The 19,717-nt window shown below is 37.6% G+C and overlaps 1 protein-coding gene across 2 annotated transcripts in view; it reads left to right on the top strand.

The window, feature by feature from the left end:
* Positions 1-19,717, top strand: part of CNTN5 (contactin 5) — a 673,376-nt gene that overhangs the window by 430,960 nt on the left and 222,699 nt on the right. For both annotated transcript variants that reach the window (XM_064441325.1, XM_064441324.1), the window contains 2 exons: positions 8,076-8,199; positions 13,580-13,755. In XM_064441325.1, coding sequence (XP_064297395.1) covers positions 8,076-8,199; positions 13,580-13,755 — 300 coding nt within the window. The remainder of the gene's footprint in view (positions 1-8,075; positions 8,200-13,579; positions 13,756-19,717) is intronic.

Raw genomic sequence — 19,717 nt, 5'->3', positions numbered from 1 at the left:
ATGAGTATTAAAATACTTTTTACTAAGAAGTCATACACTCCCATATTTTGTAAGTGAAAATGTGCTGCAAGGAGAACCTTGGAATTCAAAGTATATTTGAGTAATGCTCTCAACTATACTCAAGAACATAGAAAGAGGGATTTTACTAATATTTTGAATGTTTTCCATATCCTTGCCTTTCTCGGCAATACCAGCTCAAATAGTAAATCCTAATGAGAGTGCTTAGTGCATTTAATTGCCTAGACTGAAAACGGGAACTTAAAATTTGTAAAGAGACCACAAATTAGCTGTTACATTGTTTGAATGCAATGCATCCTGTAATCCCAAGACATATGTGCCTCTCTGTAATAAATCACCAGTCTCACAGCACTTAGATAAAGAAAACTGGCTGTTTTACTAAAAGCCTGTGTGAGAAACAGAAAAATTTCCCCTGAGAAATTAAAATAGCCAACTGAAATATGCATATGCTTAATATGTATGTTAAATATTCATCTCTTTTTACACTCTTGTTTAATTTAGAAAGAAAAAACTTACAAAGGACTGTCCTGTTTAAGAGTATGGGTCACTGTTTTTTAAAACATGGGTGCAAATAAATCTGATGCTTTTGCACATAAACTGATCCCCTGAAGGGATCAGAACATGTAAGTGTGTATAAAAATATGTGTGTATATATATAGCAATTATATACACATATACAAAGATATCTAAATTAAATATAAGGAAATAAAGACAATAAGGAAAATTGTCACTATGCATGAACAACAGCTCACACGTGGCTGCACAGAGCAGGGCTCAGGTGTCTGGAAACAGGCTCTGCAGTGTCACTTCAGGTAGTGCGAGGAGCCTCCCTTGGCCTGTAGCTGCTATGCCAGGACAGGGCAGGGCTGGAGTGAAAGCAGCACCGTGCTGGTCTGCTCTGCCTGGGGGTCTCAGACATGCCATGACCTCCCAAATGACACTGGCTATCTGTTGGGAACTGAACACCCTGTACAGAATGATTCATGTGCTTGAAGTGGGGTGTTCTGGGCACTTCAGACACCCTGGGGCGCTGGCCTGATCCCAAGAGGCCACATCAGAGACCTCTTGTAGATCCTGTGTCATATATGGTAGCTCTGTGGGCAGGAGGAGTCAGGGTGGAGGATGGAAACCAAGTCTGGAAAAAGGCAGTGGGGTGGGGGGAAGGCTTTGCTTTAATTTTTGCCTTTGTTTCTCAGTACCCAAGTCTATTTGACTGGAAATATATTTTCCCAAGTTGAGCCTATTTTGCCCATGATAATAGCTTGTAAGGGATCTCCCTGTCTTTATTCTGACCCAGGAGCTTTTTCATCCTGTTTTCTCCCCTGGGGGACTGAGTGAGTGGCTGGTGGTCACCTGGCAGCTGGCCAAGGTTAACCTGCCCAGATAGGTAATGTTCTGCAGTAACACTGTTTGGACTGTATGTACTGTAGATAGGGGGGGAGTGGTGGTCATTTTAGCCTATTAACTCCTCTATACGGTCCTCAAAAGGTTAGTGTTTGCTTCCATAGAATACTTCATATATGTAAAGCTGCTCAAGTAGGTTTTATAATCAGGCCCTTTTTTTCTCTTTTTCCTCAGCAATGATCCATGTCTACTGGCACATGAAAATCTAACTCTCACCTTGGTTACTTGTGAGACTAGCCTAAGGTATCAAAGCATATAGTGCTACAACTTTTCATGGTCAAACTGTGGTAAGACCCAGAGATCAATTTTTCAAGGATGACTCTCATCAGAAAAAGCAGACTGATGCAGTTGATTAGGCCTGGGACTAATGATCAGGGTTTATTAATCCTGGTGTTGGCTTTCTTGAGTGTAACTGAGCAGTCCTCCAGTCTAGTTTGTAAAAGGACACATGAACAATATCTGTAAATATTAATCAATGTGCAATTATGCTTTATAATGAAGAAATTGCACCTAGGTTTTTGGTGGTGACTAAACATGTGTTTAATAAGTGATACAATGCTCTTAAAAGAGAAATTAAGGAATTCCCTGTGGTAATCAGGTGAAATTAATGTGGTCACCTGCTTCAGACTGAGAATCCTCAAGCAGAATGACTAAGCATTTGCTGCTGTTACTAACACAGATACAGCTTGGAATTCCTGAATCAAGTAATGCACCAAGATTGGCAATGACACTAGTTACTGAAAAGTGAACTTTTAACCCATATCTGCTTTTCAACTGTTAAACTTCATTGCCACCTACTTAAAATTTCCAGTCCCTAAAAGCAGTGATAGAGATGATAGCTTATGAGAATCACCTATTCCTCAGAAGGGTAATTAAATCTCACACTGAACATTAGATATATGTTTTCTCTTTGACATGAAAATGTTGATAACTGCTAATAAATTATGTTACTTAAAGTAACAGTTGATAAGCTGGTAAGATGGCGAAAGACAGCCAAAATTCTATTAAACTTTTTCCTGAAAATTTAGAGTTTTATCCTGCAATGTTAGAAATCTCTGTCTTATAAATGGTGCCATGCACCTAAAGATTTGGATTTTTAATTTATTCTACAAAAAATGATGAATTACTTAGATTTAGGGTGATTTCACATCGCTCAGTTTCAGAGATTTCAGCCTGTGGGGTCATCATTCAGTCCAATTCACTCCTCAGTCCTGGCTCCATGAATGACTAGTGTTGCAGATCTGCAGCATCACACAGTGACTCTCTGAATGCCTCTCAACCTGGCTTTACCTCCATCATCTGTATTAGGGGAAGGGAACTTAGGTCTGCATCCCGGAGTCTCATCCCACCACAAAACAGCAACATTAGCAGAGTATATGCTGGCTTCTGGGAAATGTTCTCAAGTCCCATAGTTTCAATGTAACTTTAAACTCCCTACATAGAAATTAGAATACAGTAAGCCTCCACTGGTGTTCCAGGTAAATTTTGAAACTGACCATTTTAATGAGATGTTAAAGTGCCCATCAATGATACAACTACAGAAGCCTTCACAAGGCTTCATTTCATTTGATATTTTATTAGCAATATGTTTAATAAAATTAAAAGTTTTCCCTTTAATTATAGGCCAGCATGTGTTTTAATTTGAAAAAATAGTTTTAAAATATTTTTTAAATATTTACATGAAATATTTGCATCTGCAATGTGTTTCCTTCATTGCTTTTGAAATAAAGAGAGAAGGCATAGAACACAAGATTTTCATTTTCAAGTCTGTCACTGGAGTTTAAATGAACATAGTATCATTAGGTGATCTGTTATGATTTCTTGTTTATCACATATCACACCCCATTGAATTTTATTTAATCACCCCTTTATTAAGCCTAATAATTTGTAAACATATAGTCTTGTCTTTTCAGCAAGCGTTTTGCTCTCTCCAGGATAGACCTTTTTCATCACTCTGTTGCAGTCCAGATGATCTAAGAATTAATTTAGTCAATTTAGCTACAAACTGATGAATATTGTCATTCATTATTATGTTGCTTCTGAGTCTCCAAATAATCTTTGCCAGTACTCCACACTCCATCTGAAATGCAGATAAGCAGCTAACTACATCTTTTCATCTTTTAGAAACATGACTTGCATGTACTGAACTTTCTGTTACCTTTGTCTTCACTGCAGGCAGAAGTAAAACCTGTACTTCTCATTCCTCATAGCACAAGTATCCATTTGGCAACTACCATTAAGAATGCCAGCTTCCACCTAAAGAGTTCAGGTTATTTTTCCAAAAGGAAAGTACAACACACTATTTCTGTATTACTGTTGCAAATAGTTCAGGTACAAAGAACAACTGTATTGCTGCCCAGCAGCTGCCCAGCATTGCATCTTTTTTCTTTCCAGCAATCCTAGACTGTGACATTATATTTTATTTACAGAGTCATTCATAGGGAGAACACAAAATCATTAATCTTAATGAATATACACCCTATCCATACACTACTAATTTGCTTGGAATAACACCTAAATCTAAACCCATGACTAAGTTTTGCATTCATTAATTAATTCTTAGTTTTGCTAGACTCTAGCCTGATGAGAGCTCTGATTATTTATGCCTATATTTGTTAGTATTTTCTCTTTTGCAATGTAAGAAGCAGGTAACCAAATTGAAAGATACAATCCATACAAAGTTTTGTACTCACATTTTCCTTTCTCAAAATGAGTTTTCAGCTGATTCCATTGCCCATGTGGCAGCCTCAGCTGTAGTGCTCAAAACTTAGTACTGGAGTTATTTTAAATTCAATAATATAAGCACATATCAGAAATCACTTATTGTGTTTTTTTAAAAAAATAATGCAGATATCTGTCCCAGAAAATATATTTCTGCCAGTACAGCCAACTGAAGTAATATACCTAAACACTGAAGTAATGTGAATATGCAGAAGAACAATCCACACTCCTTTACTCAGTCCTACAAAAAGGTCTGATACACTTGAAAATGACATGAAAGAGAAACTAATGGCTTCTGCTCTTATTTGTTGTCTTTACAAACTGACCGGCTAGTTATTTGAATCCATTTCAGTAGAAGCATACATACCTGAAAATAAAGGTATTTTCAAAATCTGCATTTGAATAGCAGTGTAAAAAGACAAAAACTAAGTGTGTAATAAGTATATAGTCACTAAACATCCTGGCTTGTATAAGGAATAGTGTGGCCAGCAGAGCAGGGCAGTGATCGTGCACCTGTACTCAGCACTGGTGAGGCCACACTTTGAATATTGGGTTCAGTTTTGGGCCCCTCAGTACAAAATGGACATTGAGTTGCTGGAGCATGTCCAGAGAAGGGCAACAAAGCTGATGAGGGGTCTGGAGAGCAGGTTTTGTGAGTAGAGGTTGAGGGAAGTGGGGTTGTTTAGCCTGGAGAAGAGGAGGCTGAGGGGAGACCTTATCGCTCTCTACAACTACCTGAAAGGAGGTTGTAGTGAGGTGGGTGTTGGTCTCATCTCCTAGGTCACCAGCGATAGAACGAGAGGAAATGGCCTCAAGCTGCATCAGGGGAGGTTTAGACTGGATATTAGGAAATAATTATTTACTGAGTGTCGGGCATTGGAACAGTCTGCCCAGAGAGGTGGTGGAGTCACCATCCCTGGAGGTATTTAAAAGACTTGTAGAGGTGGCACTTCAGGGCATGGTTTAAGAAACATGGTAGAGTTGGGTTGACAGTTGGACTTGATGATCCTAGAGGTCTTTTCCAACCTTAATGATTCTATGATTCTATTATTCTATGATAATGGGTTTTCATGTGGTCTTTCCACCGTATGATAATAATAGAACTGAGACAACCAAAATGTTACAGAATTTAAGGACATGGAAATATGCATTCTCAGAACTAGCATACTATGACCTATGTCTCCATGTTTCTCATACTTTTTCAGAGTCCAATACTTTCTTCTCTGTACCAAGACTCATAGTCCCATGCACCTTTTCCTGTCTACCCAAACTTTCTGAAACTATTAGTAGTATGAAAAAAGTCACACTTCCCAAAATTGTAAACTCATAATGTGCTTGAAGTTATGTGGACTTGGTAGAACAATGCAGTAAATAATTTTTATAAGTCAATGACCAAAACACAAAGCCTTCAGGTGCACCTTTCTTACTTCAAGCTGGTATTGACAGGATAAATATATCAGGAGATTATGCACTGCTTAAGATGTCACGCTTCCCTCAGTACCAGTTGGAGGACTTTTATGATGTGAACATATAAAACTATAAAACTGACAGAAAAAATGCTGCTTTTGTGTTTCATTGTAAGTAGTAGGACAATGTAACTATCTCCCTTCACCCAAATTATTATGGCACTAAATCATTCAATAGTTCAGAGAAAGTCTAAGCTGACTAAATTTCCAGTCTTCCAATACACAGTGAGCATTTTAGTTAATCATTAGTTATATATTACATGATCAGGAAACTTTTACTCTTCAGAAGGTTACACTTCCCTCTTCACAATATGAATGCAATGGCATCATAGATGTATCCTATGGGTTTATCCAGATTTTCTTTTTCAGAAATGTAAATTCATATAAGAGATAGATATATGCCAAAATTAGAGAAGTCAGAGTTACTGAATGCCTTCTTTGCTTCAGTCTTTAACTGCTGAGGCTGGCCCTCAGGAATCCCAGCTGCCAGGGGTGAGAAAGAAAATCTGGAGAAAGATTTCCCCTTGGTTGAGGAAGATTGGGTTAGAAATCATTGAGGAAAACTGGTCCTCACAAATCCATGGGTCCTGATGGGCTGCACTCACGAGTGCTGAGGGAGCTGACAGATGCTATCGCTAAGCCACTCTCCATCATCTTTGAAAGGTCGTGGAGGACAGGAGAGGTGCCTGAGGACTGGAGGAAAGCAAATGTCACTCCAGTATTCAAAAAGGGCAAGAAGGAGGACCCAGGAAACCGTAGGCCAGTCAGCCCCACTACCTTTATAGGAAAGGTTCATTTTGGAGGTCATCTCCAGGCATGTAGAGGACAAGAAGGTTATCAGAAGTAGTCAACATGGATTCACCAAGGGAAGATTGTGCTTGACCAACCTGATGATAGTCTTCTATGATGGTGTGACTGGCTGGGTCAATAAAGGGAAAGCAGTGGATGTTGTTTACCTCGACTTCTGCAAGGCTTTTGACACCATCTCCCGTAACATCCTCATGGACAAGCTAAGGAAGTGTGGGTTAGATGAGTGGACAGTGAGGAGGACTGAGAACTGGCTGAACAGCAGAGCTCAGAGGGTCATGATCAACAGCACAGAGGTGGGTTGGAGGCCTGTAACTAGTGGTGTTCCCTGTGCTGGGTCCAGTCCTGTTCAACACACTCATCAAGGAGCTGGACAAAGAAACAGAGTGTCCCTGGGGAGGAACAACCCCTTGCACCAGTACAGGTTGGGGGTTGGCCTGGTAGAAAGCAGCTCTGCTGAGAGAGGCGTGGGAGTGCTGGTTGACAACAGGCTGATCATGAGCCATCACTGTGCCCTTGTGGCCAAGAAGACCAATGGTATCCTGGGGTGCATAAAAAGGAGTATGGTCAGCAGGTCAAGGGAGGTTATCCTCCCCCTCTACTCCACCCTAGTGAGGCCACATCTGGAGTACTGCATCTAGTTCTGGGCTCCCCAGTTCAAGAAAGACAGGGAACTACTGGAGAGAGTCCAGCCGAGAGCTACCAAGATAATCAGGGGGCTGGAGCATCTCCCTTATGAGGAAGGGCTGAGAGACCTGGGTTTGTTCAGCTTGCAGAAGAGAAGACTGAGGGGGGATCATATCAAGGCTTCTAAATACCTGAAGGATGGGTGTCAAGAGGACGATAGGACTAGACTCTTTTCAGTAGTGCCCCATGACAGGACAAGGGGCAATGGGCACAGATTGGATTATAGGAAGTTCCACTTGAACATGAGAAAAAATTTATTTACTGTGAGGGTGACAGAGCAGAGGAACAGGCTGCCCAGCGAGGTTGTGGGTTCTCCTTCTCTGGATATATTCAGAACCCACCTGGACGTGTTCCTGTGCCTCCTGCTCTGGGTGTGCCTGCTCAAGCAGGGGGGTTGGATGAGATGATCTCCAGAGGTCCCTTCCAACCCCTACCATTCTGTGAATCTGTAACTCTGTGAAGACAGCAAAAGAAAATGAAATGTCATATTTTTCTATGTATTATTTGACAGTAGCCACCGTTTGCTGCCATTAATTTTACAAGTGATTTTTCTTAGCAACTCCTTGACATAAAGGGGAACACTGTCTTAGTTCTTTTTGAGACAAGCAGCTGCAAGCAGCAGAAAAATTTACGTTTACCTTGCTCTCTACATGCAGAGTTAACTCCTCTTGCTGACTTAATTCTCTTGAGATGTTCATTAGACTGCAGGCCAAACTATGTCTGATGAGAAAGCCATTTTAAGGCATGATGAACATTTAAATCATACTATCAATTTTATTGTTCACTAGTAATATTTCTTCCTTATTTTTTTGTTCTTTTAACTATTGCTTTTTAATATAGCATATGAAGTGATGTGATATGAACCTCTGGAGAATAAATTTAATTTTGCATTCTTTGATGCCTCTTTATAAAAGCTATAATACACTCACATTTATTCAGACTTCCTAAACTATAGCACTTCTATTTCCACAGAAAGTGTTGACTATGGGCCGGTGTTTGTACAAGAGCCAGATGATGTAATTTTTCCAACTGATTCTGAGGAAAAGAAAGTATCTCTGAATTGCCAAGCTCGTGGAAATCCAAATCCCACATACAGGTATGTGTTTTAGAATTTATTTATTTTTCAGTTTTCAGAATATTAGCTACCACAATCCTATTGTGTCAGTGTGCTTTGGAGAACAACATACTTTACTTTGAGGGTTATGGAGCACCAGAACAGGCTACCCAGGGAGGTAGTGGAGTTTGCTTCTCTGGAAATATTCAAAACGCACCTGGACACATTCTTGTGCCCCCTGCTCTGGGTGTGCCTGCTCAAGCAGGGGGGTTGGACAAGATGATCTCCAGAGGTCCCTTCCAACCCCTATCATTCTGTGATTCTATGATTACAGAAACATCTCCGTGACACAAATGGCTTTCCTGGTTGAATGCTTTTTCTGATTCTGAATAAGCAGGAAGTATAAGTGTCAATGAATAAAGGCAAAATTATTTGTGAAGTTTCAAATTATTTTCTCTATACATCACAGCTATCCTTGTTGAGGGACAACTTTTGTTCATTTTTTTGATTTGTGTCTGTAATAGCAGGCAAGATTAAAATCTTTAACTGATATTTATCTAAACATCTATAAAGCTACAAAATACAATGCCAGTTTATAAGGAAAGCAGTAAAGAACATGTACATTAAATGGCATAGCTAAGCAATACAAGGTATCACGGCAGAGCCAAATCTTGTGTCTTTTCACTCAGAATTCCACCATTTTATTCTTTTGCAACCATTGTCTGTTGCTTGTTTTTCCATACAGGCTATTATGCCACAGATATCTACTATAAAGATCTGTTATGACACACCTCTGAGTCTGAGTGTTCAGTTTATTAATGGTGCTCACTTCCAGGTGGGAACAGTATGTTGTAGTCACCTTATTCATTTGCTATACCTGACTGCTCATATTTTATACAAATTACAAGTGATCTAGGAGGGCTAGGAGAACATATGGTTGATTATTTTCTCCATATACCCTTTATCTTTCCTCATAGAGTCATTCTTCACTTACAAAAGGAACATAAGGACTCTTATAATTGTGTTTTGTTATAGGTGACAATCATCAAGTCTGCATTTTAGGTTTTACCTATTACACTTATTTCACTTGTGGATTCCTTAGTATTCTGGATGAATTCTCCTTAGACTTATTTGAATGACAAAACTTGCATTTCTATGGCTGGAAGAAACTCAGAAGCAGTACCGTCTTTATATATCCCCATCACAACATCACTGAACCTGCCTCTTTGCAAAAGATATGAATCATTAAATGGATCTGGTTCAAGGCACGACCTCCCCAAACAGCACAGGCATGACTAAAACATGTAACATGGCATTATGTATGAGTGGCTAGAAATTCTTCGAACTAGAATTCCGTTAACTCCTTACCATGTATGATGAAGTCTATGCTGCATTCTTCCTTATTGACATTCCTTGTGTAATTTCTATTACATATTTGTTGATCTGTTGATAAAATTATGTATATTAGTTCCACACACTGTTAAAGTGCTATCAGTCCATCAAAAGTAGCATGTGACCATGGGGAAAAGGTACAAATTCCCACCAAAAGAGAGGAACCCTTCAGCCCTCCCAGACAACCACGTTATCCATGTGGAGAATTTCTCTTTGGAGAACCTATGTCTTCTTTCTTTCTTCGTCCAAACATTTTTTGCATTTTTCCAGTGGAATGCATTTAACAAATACAGACTTTCAGCATATCTTACAGGAAAAAGCTACAAAGAGGACAGAGGCTCTCTCTTCACAAAGATCCACATGGAGAAGGCAACGGGCAACAGATACAAGAGAGGTATCATACAAGAGAGGCTTCATCTCAATATAAGAAAGAAATTTTTTTACTGTGAGAACAGTCATTCACTGGAACAACCTCCTCAGGGACATGGCAGAGTCCCATCACTGGAGGTTTTCAAGATGTAATTGAACAAGGTGCTAGGTAATCTCATCTAGGCTCCCTTTACCATGAAAGATTGGACCAAATGATCTTTCGAGGCCCCTTCCAACCTGGGCCATTTTATGATTTTGTGATATCCATTCCTTCAGTTCTCCAGAGATTAACTGGTGTCAGCAGCCTTATAAACAGACTTCCCTGACACTGTTCATGAAAGGAAAGGTTTGACCTGAAAGGCCTAATTCTTACAGCACAGTTTAGGTTCTCCTCCTTCTTTTGCTGCCACTTGTCTGTACAACATATGTAGTACACACTATAATTCAGGGGAAGGGAAAAGAGATAGAATTTACTTTGTGAGGAATATACTGTTCTCCAGGGCAGGTGCAGAAGGAATTTAGCCTCAAAAAATGCTATAGATAGGCAAAGGTTTGTTGTATGCCCATCCTTTGGCATATGAAATAGTGAGAAGGGATAATTCCATATCATCACGAAAGATCCTGTCTTATTATCTATAAACACTGGACAATAGAGATCTTTATTTACATGGGCTGTGAGGCCCATGCTGTTAAGTATTATTTTTGGTCAAATAAAGAACAGTGCAACCTTTTTTTTAAGCGACATTAAAAGAACACTTAAATCACTCAAATATTCCAAAACTATATTGTCTCTGCCATTTCAATTCATTTACTTAGTCTGTATAACATATGACACAGTGTTCATAACCTGTTTACAAATTCTTTTTGTTTTGCTAGGACATTACTTCATTTTAAAAGAATGGAAAATCCTCACATAATTTCAGATTTTCTTATCCTTGCAGTGAGCTTTTTTCCCCTTGTTCAAGCTCTGCCCTAAAATGACAATTTTTAATTTCTTTAGTTCAAGTCATTAAGGTATCTAGATGCATTTATTCAGGGAAGAAGTCCCTGGGATAAACTGATTCCATTTGCTCAGCATTTCTGCAAATCATACTTTAGTATCACAAGTCAGGACCCGTACAAGAACATAACTGAGACCCCTTCAATGAGGAATACAGACGTTCACAAGCTTCCTGTGGGATCTCACAGGTCACCAGTTTTACTGAGTTAAAGGCAGGTGCAGAATTCCCTGAGATGATGCTTCATTACACTGCTTTTGTTGCTTGTGAAACACAATATTTTCAAAAATTACTTTCCCTTTGCCTAAGTCAAATTAGAACAGTTTGAAATGTTATCTGTCATTTTTGTTCAAGAGAAAATATAACTGATTTTCCCTATCAGCTAGTTGCCTTTTAAGTATTATATTTTGGTTTCTGTCCTCCCAGATCAGTCAGGGTACCTAGAAGAAAACATGTCTCACAGTTCAGTGTTGCTTTTCCTCTAATGTTATTGGATTCTATGAGGGGAATGCAATCATTCAGATAGACCCCAGGATATATAGGCAGGCAGCCATCAAGAATCAAAGGTTTGGGATAGCATTACAAAAGCACATTTTTGTACTGAATTTAACTGAAAATGAAGCTAAGTGAAGAAGGCTAATTAAAGCAAGCTGAATTTTGTGTCATTTCCCATTTAGAAATGCCAAAACATACAATCTTTACTTTTTCCTTATCTAAATTTCCCATCATTACTGGATCAAATAATTTTACATTTTTATTTCTTTTATATATATACATATAAAATATATATATGTATGTAAAAGTTAACTTTCACTATTATTTCATTCAAAATATTATATCATTAATAAATTGTTCAAGATTAAAAGTTCCTCTTCTTTTTAGCTCTGTTATGTATGAATCTTTAAAAATGTGCTGAATTCTACAGACATTTCTCTAATATCCTTTGCAATATAAAGATATTGCAACAGTGTTTCATTTCATATATTAAATGAGACAGGGTACCTCTGCAATCAAAAGTCCAACCATAAAATAAGGGGCAAATAACAGTTTCACAGTTCATCTTCATTCTGACAATTCTGACCTTTGGATTAAGGAAAATTCAGAGCTACTTCAGCTGAATTCTGCTGTCTGTACCTCATTCACCGTTAATGTTAACAAGATACGGTGAACTGATAATCATTTTGCTTCATTAAAATTGCTTCTGGAGTCTAGATGTTGCCAAGTTCTTCCAGTCTTCACTGAGCTCTGGTAAAGCTTGGAAGTGCCTCCAATTTCCTATGGCAACTTTGAAATTGCAGAATGACTGCAAACTAGCAATGAAGGAAACATCTGTGCATCATAATAGCTGTGCCATACCTGTTTACGTTGCTTATCACTTCTTGCCATTCTTTTAACAATTTCATGTTCTATACAGTTTGACGTAAAAGCAAATCTATGAAGTCTTCTTATGTGGGTTATTATTCTTTAATTGAGATATTGCACCCCCCCAGAGGTTACTGCGGAGTGGTGGAGCCTATTAATCTACCACACAAAATATTTTCCTTGCAGCCAGTGGACTATTGCAGGATTTATTGCTTCAGTGTTTGGAGATGAATGAGAGGGGTGAGGCTTTTTGGCAGAGAATATCCAGGGGAAAAAAAAATCCACCCCCAAACCCAGTAACACAGGAGAAAAATTATGAGACTCTTATGTTACTTATGAAACCTCAGAAAAAGAAGTATTAATTTGGGAATTATTCAGTGCTTTGGTTCAGGTGTGATACTTTCTAATATGTTTCCTACAGGCTGGCTTTTTCCACCTTATCTTCACTCCCACCCCTGTCTTTGCTATTCAAGCTCCTCATTTCATTCCCAAACACCTCCCAAACTTAACACTCCCTCTGCCAACACCTCATTTGAGCTTAGTTTCCATTTACCTGGTAACTGCCAGGCATTACCCTTGACTAGCCACCAGCTAATTCCAGTCTTCCCTGGACCAGTCTTCTCTGAGTTCTGTGTATACTGATCCAGCTGATATTATTTTGCCTCTGTCCATTGCCAACATCCTTTGTTTCACAACAGCTTACATACATAAATCCACCTCCCTGCTCTTTGCAGGTCATGTTCTTCTGCTTTCTGTATTTAAATCAGGCTTCTCTATTATTTGGGCTCAGAATATCAAATGCTGAAAGAATGGAAAAGAAAGGCTCTATGAACTCTCTAAGCTCATCTGGGCCTAAGGCTTTAATGACAGAACATCATTTGAAACTTTGATTATCATAAGCACAGGAAAAAATCCTATTTTTGACATGAAGGATGCATATGCTATACAGGTTTCAAAACTGAAACCTTTGTGGACAATAGTGTTTTGGAGAAAAAAAAAAAAACAAACCAAAGAAAATAAAGGAGATTACTAATTTTATTCAGTATAGGCAAAACAAAGAATACGCTTTCTCTTCAGAGGTTGAAGATCTGTTTTTACTTGTTTTTTTCAGAACTTAGCTTTTGTCAGGCACATGTTATGGAATGTCTCCATCCAAAACCAGCACACCAAAGTAATGGTTTCTGCCCAGGCTACATTTGAGTCATCCTTATAACAACTGGGGCTGTCAGGTTCTGTATACTAAGCTTGATGCCTTCCTTTGGCCTTAAAATGCTCAAGTAGTTTCTTTCTTTTTTCCTAAGGTGGCTTCGAAATGGAACTGAAATCGACATTGAAAGTGATTATCGCTTCAGTTTAATAGAAGGAAGTTTGATCATCAACAACCCCAGTGAAATGAAGGATTCTGGACAGTATCAGTGTTTAACCACCAACACGTTTGGCAGTATTTTAAGCAGAGAGGCTGTTCTTCAGTTTGCATGTGAGTAACAATTTTTTTAACATGGATAAATCAAACCTTTACATTGCTTGACAAGGTTCTAAATAGTAATTTGAATACATTACACAAGTTAAACTGTTCACTGACTTTGTTGGGTTAGGATCTCAAAATCAGAAATAAATTGCATAGTGGGAAATAGTGGGTTTCTGTGGACTTTTTACTTTTAAAATAGAACCAACTATCAGGGAAAATAACTGCAGTACATGATCCCAATTCCTATCCTTTAATGATGTACTTGAATACTCCACTGTTATATATTGCATTCATTGCTAGTTTCCTGAAACATTCATCATTTGCCACACCATCTGAGCAGGAAAGAACTGTGAACTCAGGAATAGAGTGGGATACACTGCTTATACATTTGTAGGATAGTCTGCAGCTATAACTCTTTTTGTGTGAGTATGGTTTTATATGTATATAAATATACAGGGTTTATATCCATGTTTATGTATAAATACATATCATGCATACTTTCATACATAATGAGACTGAGATTTTCTTTTTAGTTGTTAATGGATGCTGAAAATTTCATAGCTTTTGAAATCATTCACTACAATATACTTTCCTGAAGCTATCAACAATTCATGATCCTGAGTAAATATTATGGTCTATGTATAGCATGCTCATTTCCAGACATACTAACATGAGAGACAGGCCTAGAATCTCAGGTAGTCTACCTCCAACCCTGACACATTACAGGAAGGCAACTAACACCATTTTAGTACTTTATCTAGGTAAATCCTACCATGAAGGCCTTTTAAGAGGTGGAGATGCAAAAAGAACTCTATCCTAATTTCTCAGATCCTGCTGAAAATAAAACATTACCATGAAACATGAGGAAGACCTTCATACAGCCACAGCTGGAAAACAGTGAGGTTAAGGACAAGTTGCGTATCTGCATGCCTGCTAACACTTCCAGTGGTGTGGAGAACTCAGCAGAGCTAGTGTGGGGTCTGAGGTCTGCCCTTAATCCACCCCTCCCTGGTAAAGGCAGACTTCTCAAACCTATAGCTATAGTCTTATCTGCTGCAGATCCTGTCAAGGTATTAGCAAGATCATGGCACTATTCAGCTATTTCTGAGCTGGGAGCAATACTGACATTTGTCAAAGTTTCTTCATGCCAGGGCAGTATGTTTAAAACTCTAAACAGTGCAGCAGTGGTCTTATCACAGTGTTATTGGACCTCAGTCTTAAATGTAGCTCTGAGAAGATTCTGCTACATTTTAGCTTTTAGACAAGAAAACTGCCATAAAACAAATCACTAAGTTACAGAACCTGACAACTGGTAAATATAGATCGTTCCAAGGCTCTGAACCTCAGATTTCTGTTCTCATTTCAGGAGCATGGCTAACATGTGGCCATTTAACCTCTTGTAAAAAAACAATAGAGAGAAATTGAGAGCTGGGCCTCAAACAACAGAAGGTCTATGTGTTTAAGTAGCTACATCCACAGTTCATTTAGGACCCCATGTAGTCTAGTTACAATATTATCTCCTCCAATAAACCAAATTTGGATAATGTTGTAAAGAAATTATAAGAAATCAAAGGTTGGTTTTGGGGCGTTTATTTTTATTGGATTTAAAATTATCATTAGCTTGCACACCTGCTTTTGCAGGTATCAAAGTTGTTATACTGCAATGGATTGAATGCAATTTCTGTTCATTAAAGTATTTACTTGGGAATTGCAGTTAAAGTTTCTCAGGCAACGTTAATGGAGGAATGCTAGCTGGAAGTTTTGAGGTGTAGCAAACAATGCTGCAGAAGTTGTGAGAGAGAAAAGGCTGTTATAAGCACACAGGAATCTTTAAAAAAGGACAGTCATAACCAGTTGAAGTTCTTTGAAGTTTGTGAGCAACCTCTTCACAAGAGCAATTTCACATTCAGTGTGTGTTTGTAGCTCAATTTCTTTGTAGCATGGCACTGTCTTCTGCTCTTTACTTAATGCTTCTTCAAATCCCTGATCTTAAATGGCTGATGTTTTCTTGTTGAAACAATATTTGCATCATGCAGTAGCTCACAGTATAAACTGGTGTCACTATACTGTAAACTCATAGCAACCTATCGGAAGTTTGTATCACAGAAATGTTTTAGTAAGTCAGTTCCAAAGTAAATTTAAAATATTTTCATTGTGATTTCAGCTTTAAAATAGGTAAAACACTGTCTTGAATATGACCAGAAAGTTCAGATAAATTTTCCTAAAGCAAAGAATGGAACACTTTCATCCTGATATCTTGGGTTCCCAAACTGCTAATACTCTTTATTTCCTTTAGGAAACTGAAACGTGCTTTTCAGATGCTTAAAGGGAAATTTTTACTTTACAGCATGAAGAATGGTTTTATGATTTAAAACATAATATTTTGGACCCCTCTTATTTCACATCTAGAAAAAAATTGTAGTGTAATCACAATCTTTCTGAACTAAATCAGGAAATGTTCCATATTAAGATATTTTAACCAAGTAATATATGTCATTTATTAATAACTTTTTTCTTGCATTTAAATTCATTAACTATGTGAAAACGACTTTAAGTGAGGTAATATACAATTAAATGATCTTTAGGTTAGACTATGTTTATTCAGTAATTAGCACTGAGCTCTAAAACTTTATATAGATAAGTGGAGACTGGCTAGAAAAGGATTAGTTTACATTAACCTGAAATAAATATAAGAATTTTTAAAATGTAATGCTTGTGATGAAATACTGTAAGATAAAACTTCAGTATAGTTGAAGTAGGATATTTCATAGTATTGCTTGTTAACAGCTGGCTTGCATGTCTCCAGTTCTCTTCAGTAAGACAGAAAGTAAAGCATTGAAAAAGATTTTTGTAAGGAAAGGTCCTAACCTCAAAGTAATTAAAGTAATTGGTGCCCGTATATTTTACTGGGCTCTAAGGGTAATTTATAATCCCAAGGACAAACCAAGGCATTTCTGATTATGAGGTACACAGCTACACATAATGGCATTCAGTTTCCCTTTGTTCGCTGAAAGCCATGGATTCCAGAAGCTTAGAAACTTACCACTGTCACAGAAAACTTTAAAAAATTAAGTTCATGGACTTGCTTGAATGCATGGTTTGTATTGCTGTGGAAAATAGTTATGTCTTTGCAGCTTGAAGAGCTGCTCTTCTAATTAAAGAGAGGAATGGCATACAGCTCAAAAGAAAACAACTGGGACCATTAAACAAGGCCTTTGACATTGTTACAGGAAAAATCATGTGCTGTAAAATGTCTATGAAAAGTATCATGAAACTTGAAAAAGGAGAGTATGTTTATTGCATTGGGTCTTACTTTTCTCACAACTGCATGGCCAAAAGGCCAGTTGCTATGGTTATTATCATGTAGTTCAGCATTGGTGATGCATTACAAATATAAATGTTCATGTACTACATCATTTGCATATATGTGCATAATTAAAACAGGACTTTGAAATACTTATACGATGTCTTTGATTTTGAAAGACAGAGAGATAAAATGAACATTATTTTATACATGTTTAGAGCTATAGCATTTGAAATAGTCTCCTGTATCACTAGTTATTTTTATGGAGCAAAGTAGAAGGACCAGTTATGTGCAGTTAAAGATCTGCTTGAAACTTCAAACTATGATAGCAAATATTTATGAAAATTTAAAGACAGAAAAAGTTCTCTTTTTTCTCTTTGCATTTCCTATTATCCCTCATGCCCAACGTCATGCTGGTTTAAGCAATCTTAATAAAGTAAGAAAAGTTCAGATGTGGAGACTGCTTCCTATCTCTTCCATTATTTATTTATGCAAGGTGGAACAATTTCACAAGGAAACACTGTGAGATCTTCCCTACAGAATGGGATTTCAAAGCTGAGGTCTTCAGTGACTATAGGACCTGGATCAAACCTCCAAGACACATTTTCCCACATAAATGTTCAAACCACTTGCACATCTCTACAATTCTGCAAATATGCCCCTTTCATTTGTTAAGAGAAACAGAAAAGAATTTAAAACTGAAAGATATGTACTTTTTCATATCAAAATGGTGAAAAAAATGAAGTTTAGAGTCAAATTGGAACTTCTTGTTTAATTTCAACTTTGGAAAACCAAGCTATTTGAATTTTAGCTTTGGTGATGCTTACTTAGTTGTTTATAGAAATATTCAGCTTATACAACTAAGTTCAATGATGCAAGACACTAAGAACTTTGGCCCTAGTCTAAAAAAGTATTTTGTCTTAAATTATTTGCATAATCTTTTTGAAGTTGATGGGATGATGAACGTGCTTAACATTAAGCACACACTTAAACTCTTTGTTGTTAAACATGATAATCACTAAAGCAAGAGTTGAAACAATCTGTGTGGATTTGTTACCATAGTGTCATAATGACAGACACTTAATAGGTTTAATTAAGCCTTCTGCCACTCATTTCTTGATCCTTTCTTTCTTAAAGTGAATAAATAGTTCAGAATAATAAAAGTCATGCCTTAAAATTAGAACTCATTACAACTCCTTTTACCCAGCAGTTCTTAAAGAAGCTTTCCTGTTGGAAACGATAGATCTGTGTTCACCATTTGGCTACGGTGAATCTTTGATGAAAATCTGCCTCTGACCTTGCTTTACTTAGGTGAATCTTCCATTCGAGTCCAAAAGCAAGTCTGGAAAATAAATAAAATCAGCACTTGAGAGGTCATCTTAAACTGCAGCATCCACTCTTTCTGACAAGTATGACAAAATGAATGAATATTTATCCATTGTTCAAATTTCCCAACAGACTATTAATAAGTATTGCTAGACAGTAAACCTCATGGGAGCTCAACTGTATTCAGGAGTGATATCCATTGAAAGATTCAGGAAAAAAAACACACACCTTGTTTCCTGGAACTCCCCTTCCACACAAAGCATGCAGTATGCCTTCGGAAATGGTACCTGTCTCTACCTACAGTGACTTGTTTATAATATCATAAGACCAGCTAAGAGCTCTGGTAGACTTGCTATGGTTATTTCTGTCCCTATAGTTCTGCTTTTGAAGCTGTCTGAGAACATCAGTAAGTTTCTATTTTTCCATTGCTTGATAAGCATGTAAAGACCAACTGCCTTGCCCCTCTGCTAGATCACTTTAAAGAGCAGAGGAAGCCCAATTCTTTCCTATCTACAAAAGTAAATGCTTCATTTCCTTGCAGACAAGAGGAGGGTGAGAAAATTATCATTTATCTTCTCTCTGCTTCCTTGAATCAGTATCTTGTCAGTTCCAAAAGGGATTCTGTGTCTATGCTAGTACATTTAACATTCCAGTGTACTGAGAACAAATCATATGGAAAGGTCCATATCCATACTTCTAAACTTTTTTATCTTCCAGGACACAGAGTAATTCTAAACTGTCTTTTGGGAATGGCCCCTAGTCAATCCTGGTAAAACCCAGAATGTGACAAGAGTTGTCTTGGAGAAGGCTGTGGTCCCACCAAAGAGTCCCATGGACATTTCTAACACCATGACAGCGTCCATGATGAAAGTCCAGTACAGGAGATTATTTCTTTATACTTTTCAGTATACTAGTATAGACAAAGACTGAATCAAGAGTCTTCAGCATACTAGAGGGAATGGATATACTGCATCTTTAATATAGGAATCAGACATGCCATAGTTGTATGAAATAATGTAATTTAATGACTTTTACTATGTGAATAAAATTATGAAAAATTTTAATTCTAAAAAGTATTTATCAAAGCCACTCAAATTTTGATCTAGTCTGTGTCCATCCTTAATTCTCAGGCTGCATCTTGATGATTCAGTTATAAAATACTTGGGAGAGACATCTTAAGGTAGGAGATTAAGTCTGAAGAATCCCAGCTACACCCACATAAAGTCTTTCTGTAGGGTGACACTCAGGAACATGACAAGATGGTACTAACCAGCACTGTGTTCCAGAGATATTTTGTAAGGTAAAAATATTAGACTTTCTTTGTTCTTCTGAAAGAAGCTG

Source organism: Phalacrocorax carbo, chromosome 1, assembly GCF_963921805.1.
Source record: "Phalacrocorax carbo chromosome 1, bPhaCar2.1, whole genome shotgun sequence".
Lineage (NCBI taxonomy): Eukaryota > Metazoa > Chordata > Aves > Suliformes > Phalacrocoracidae > Phalacrocorax > Phalacrocorax carbo.
This window is presented reverse-complemented; position numbering and strand designations above follow the sequence as displayed.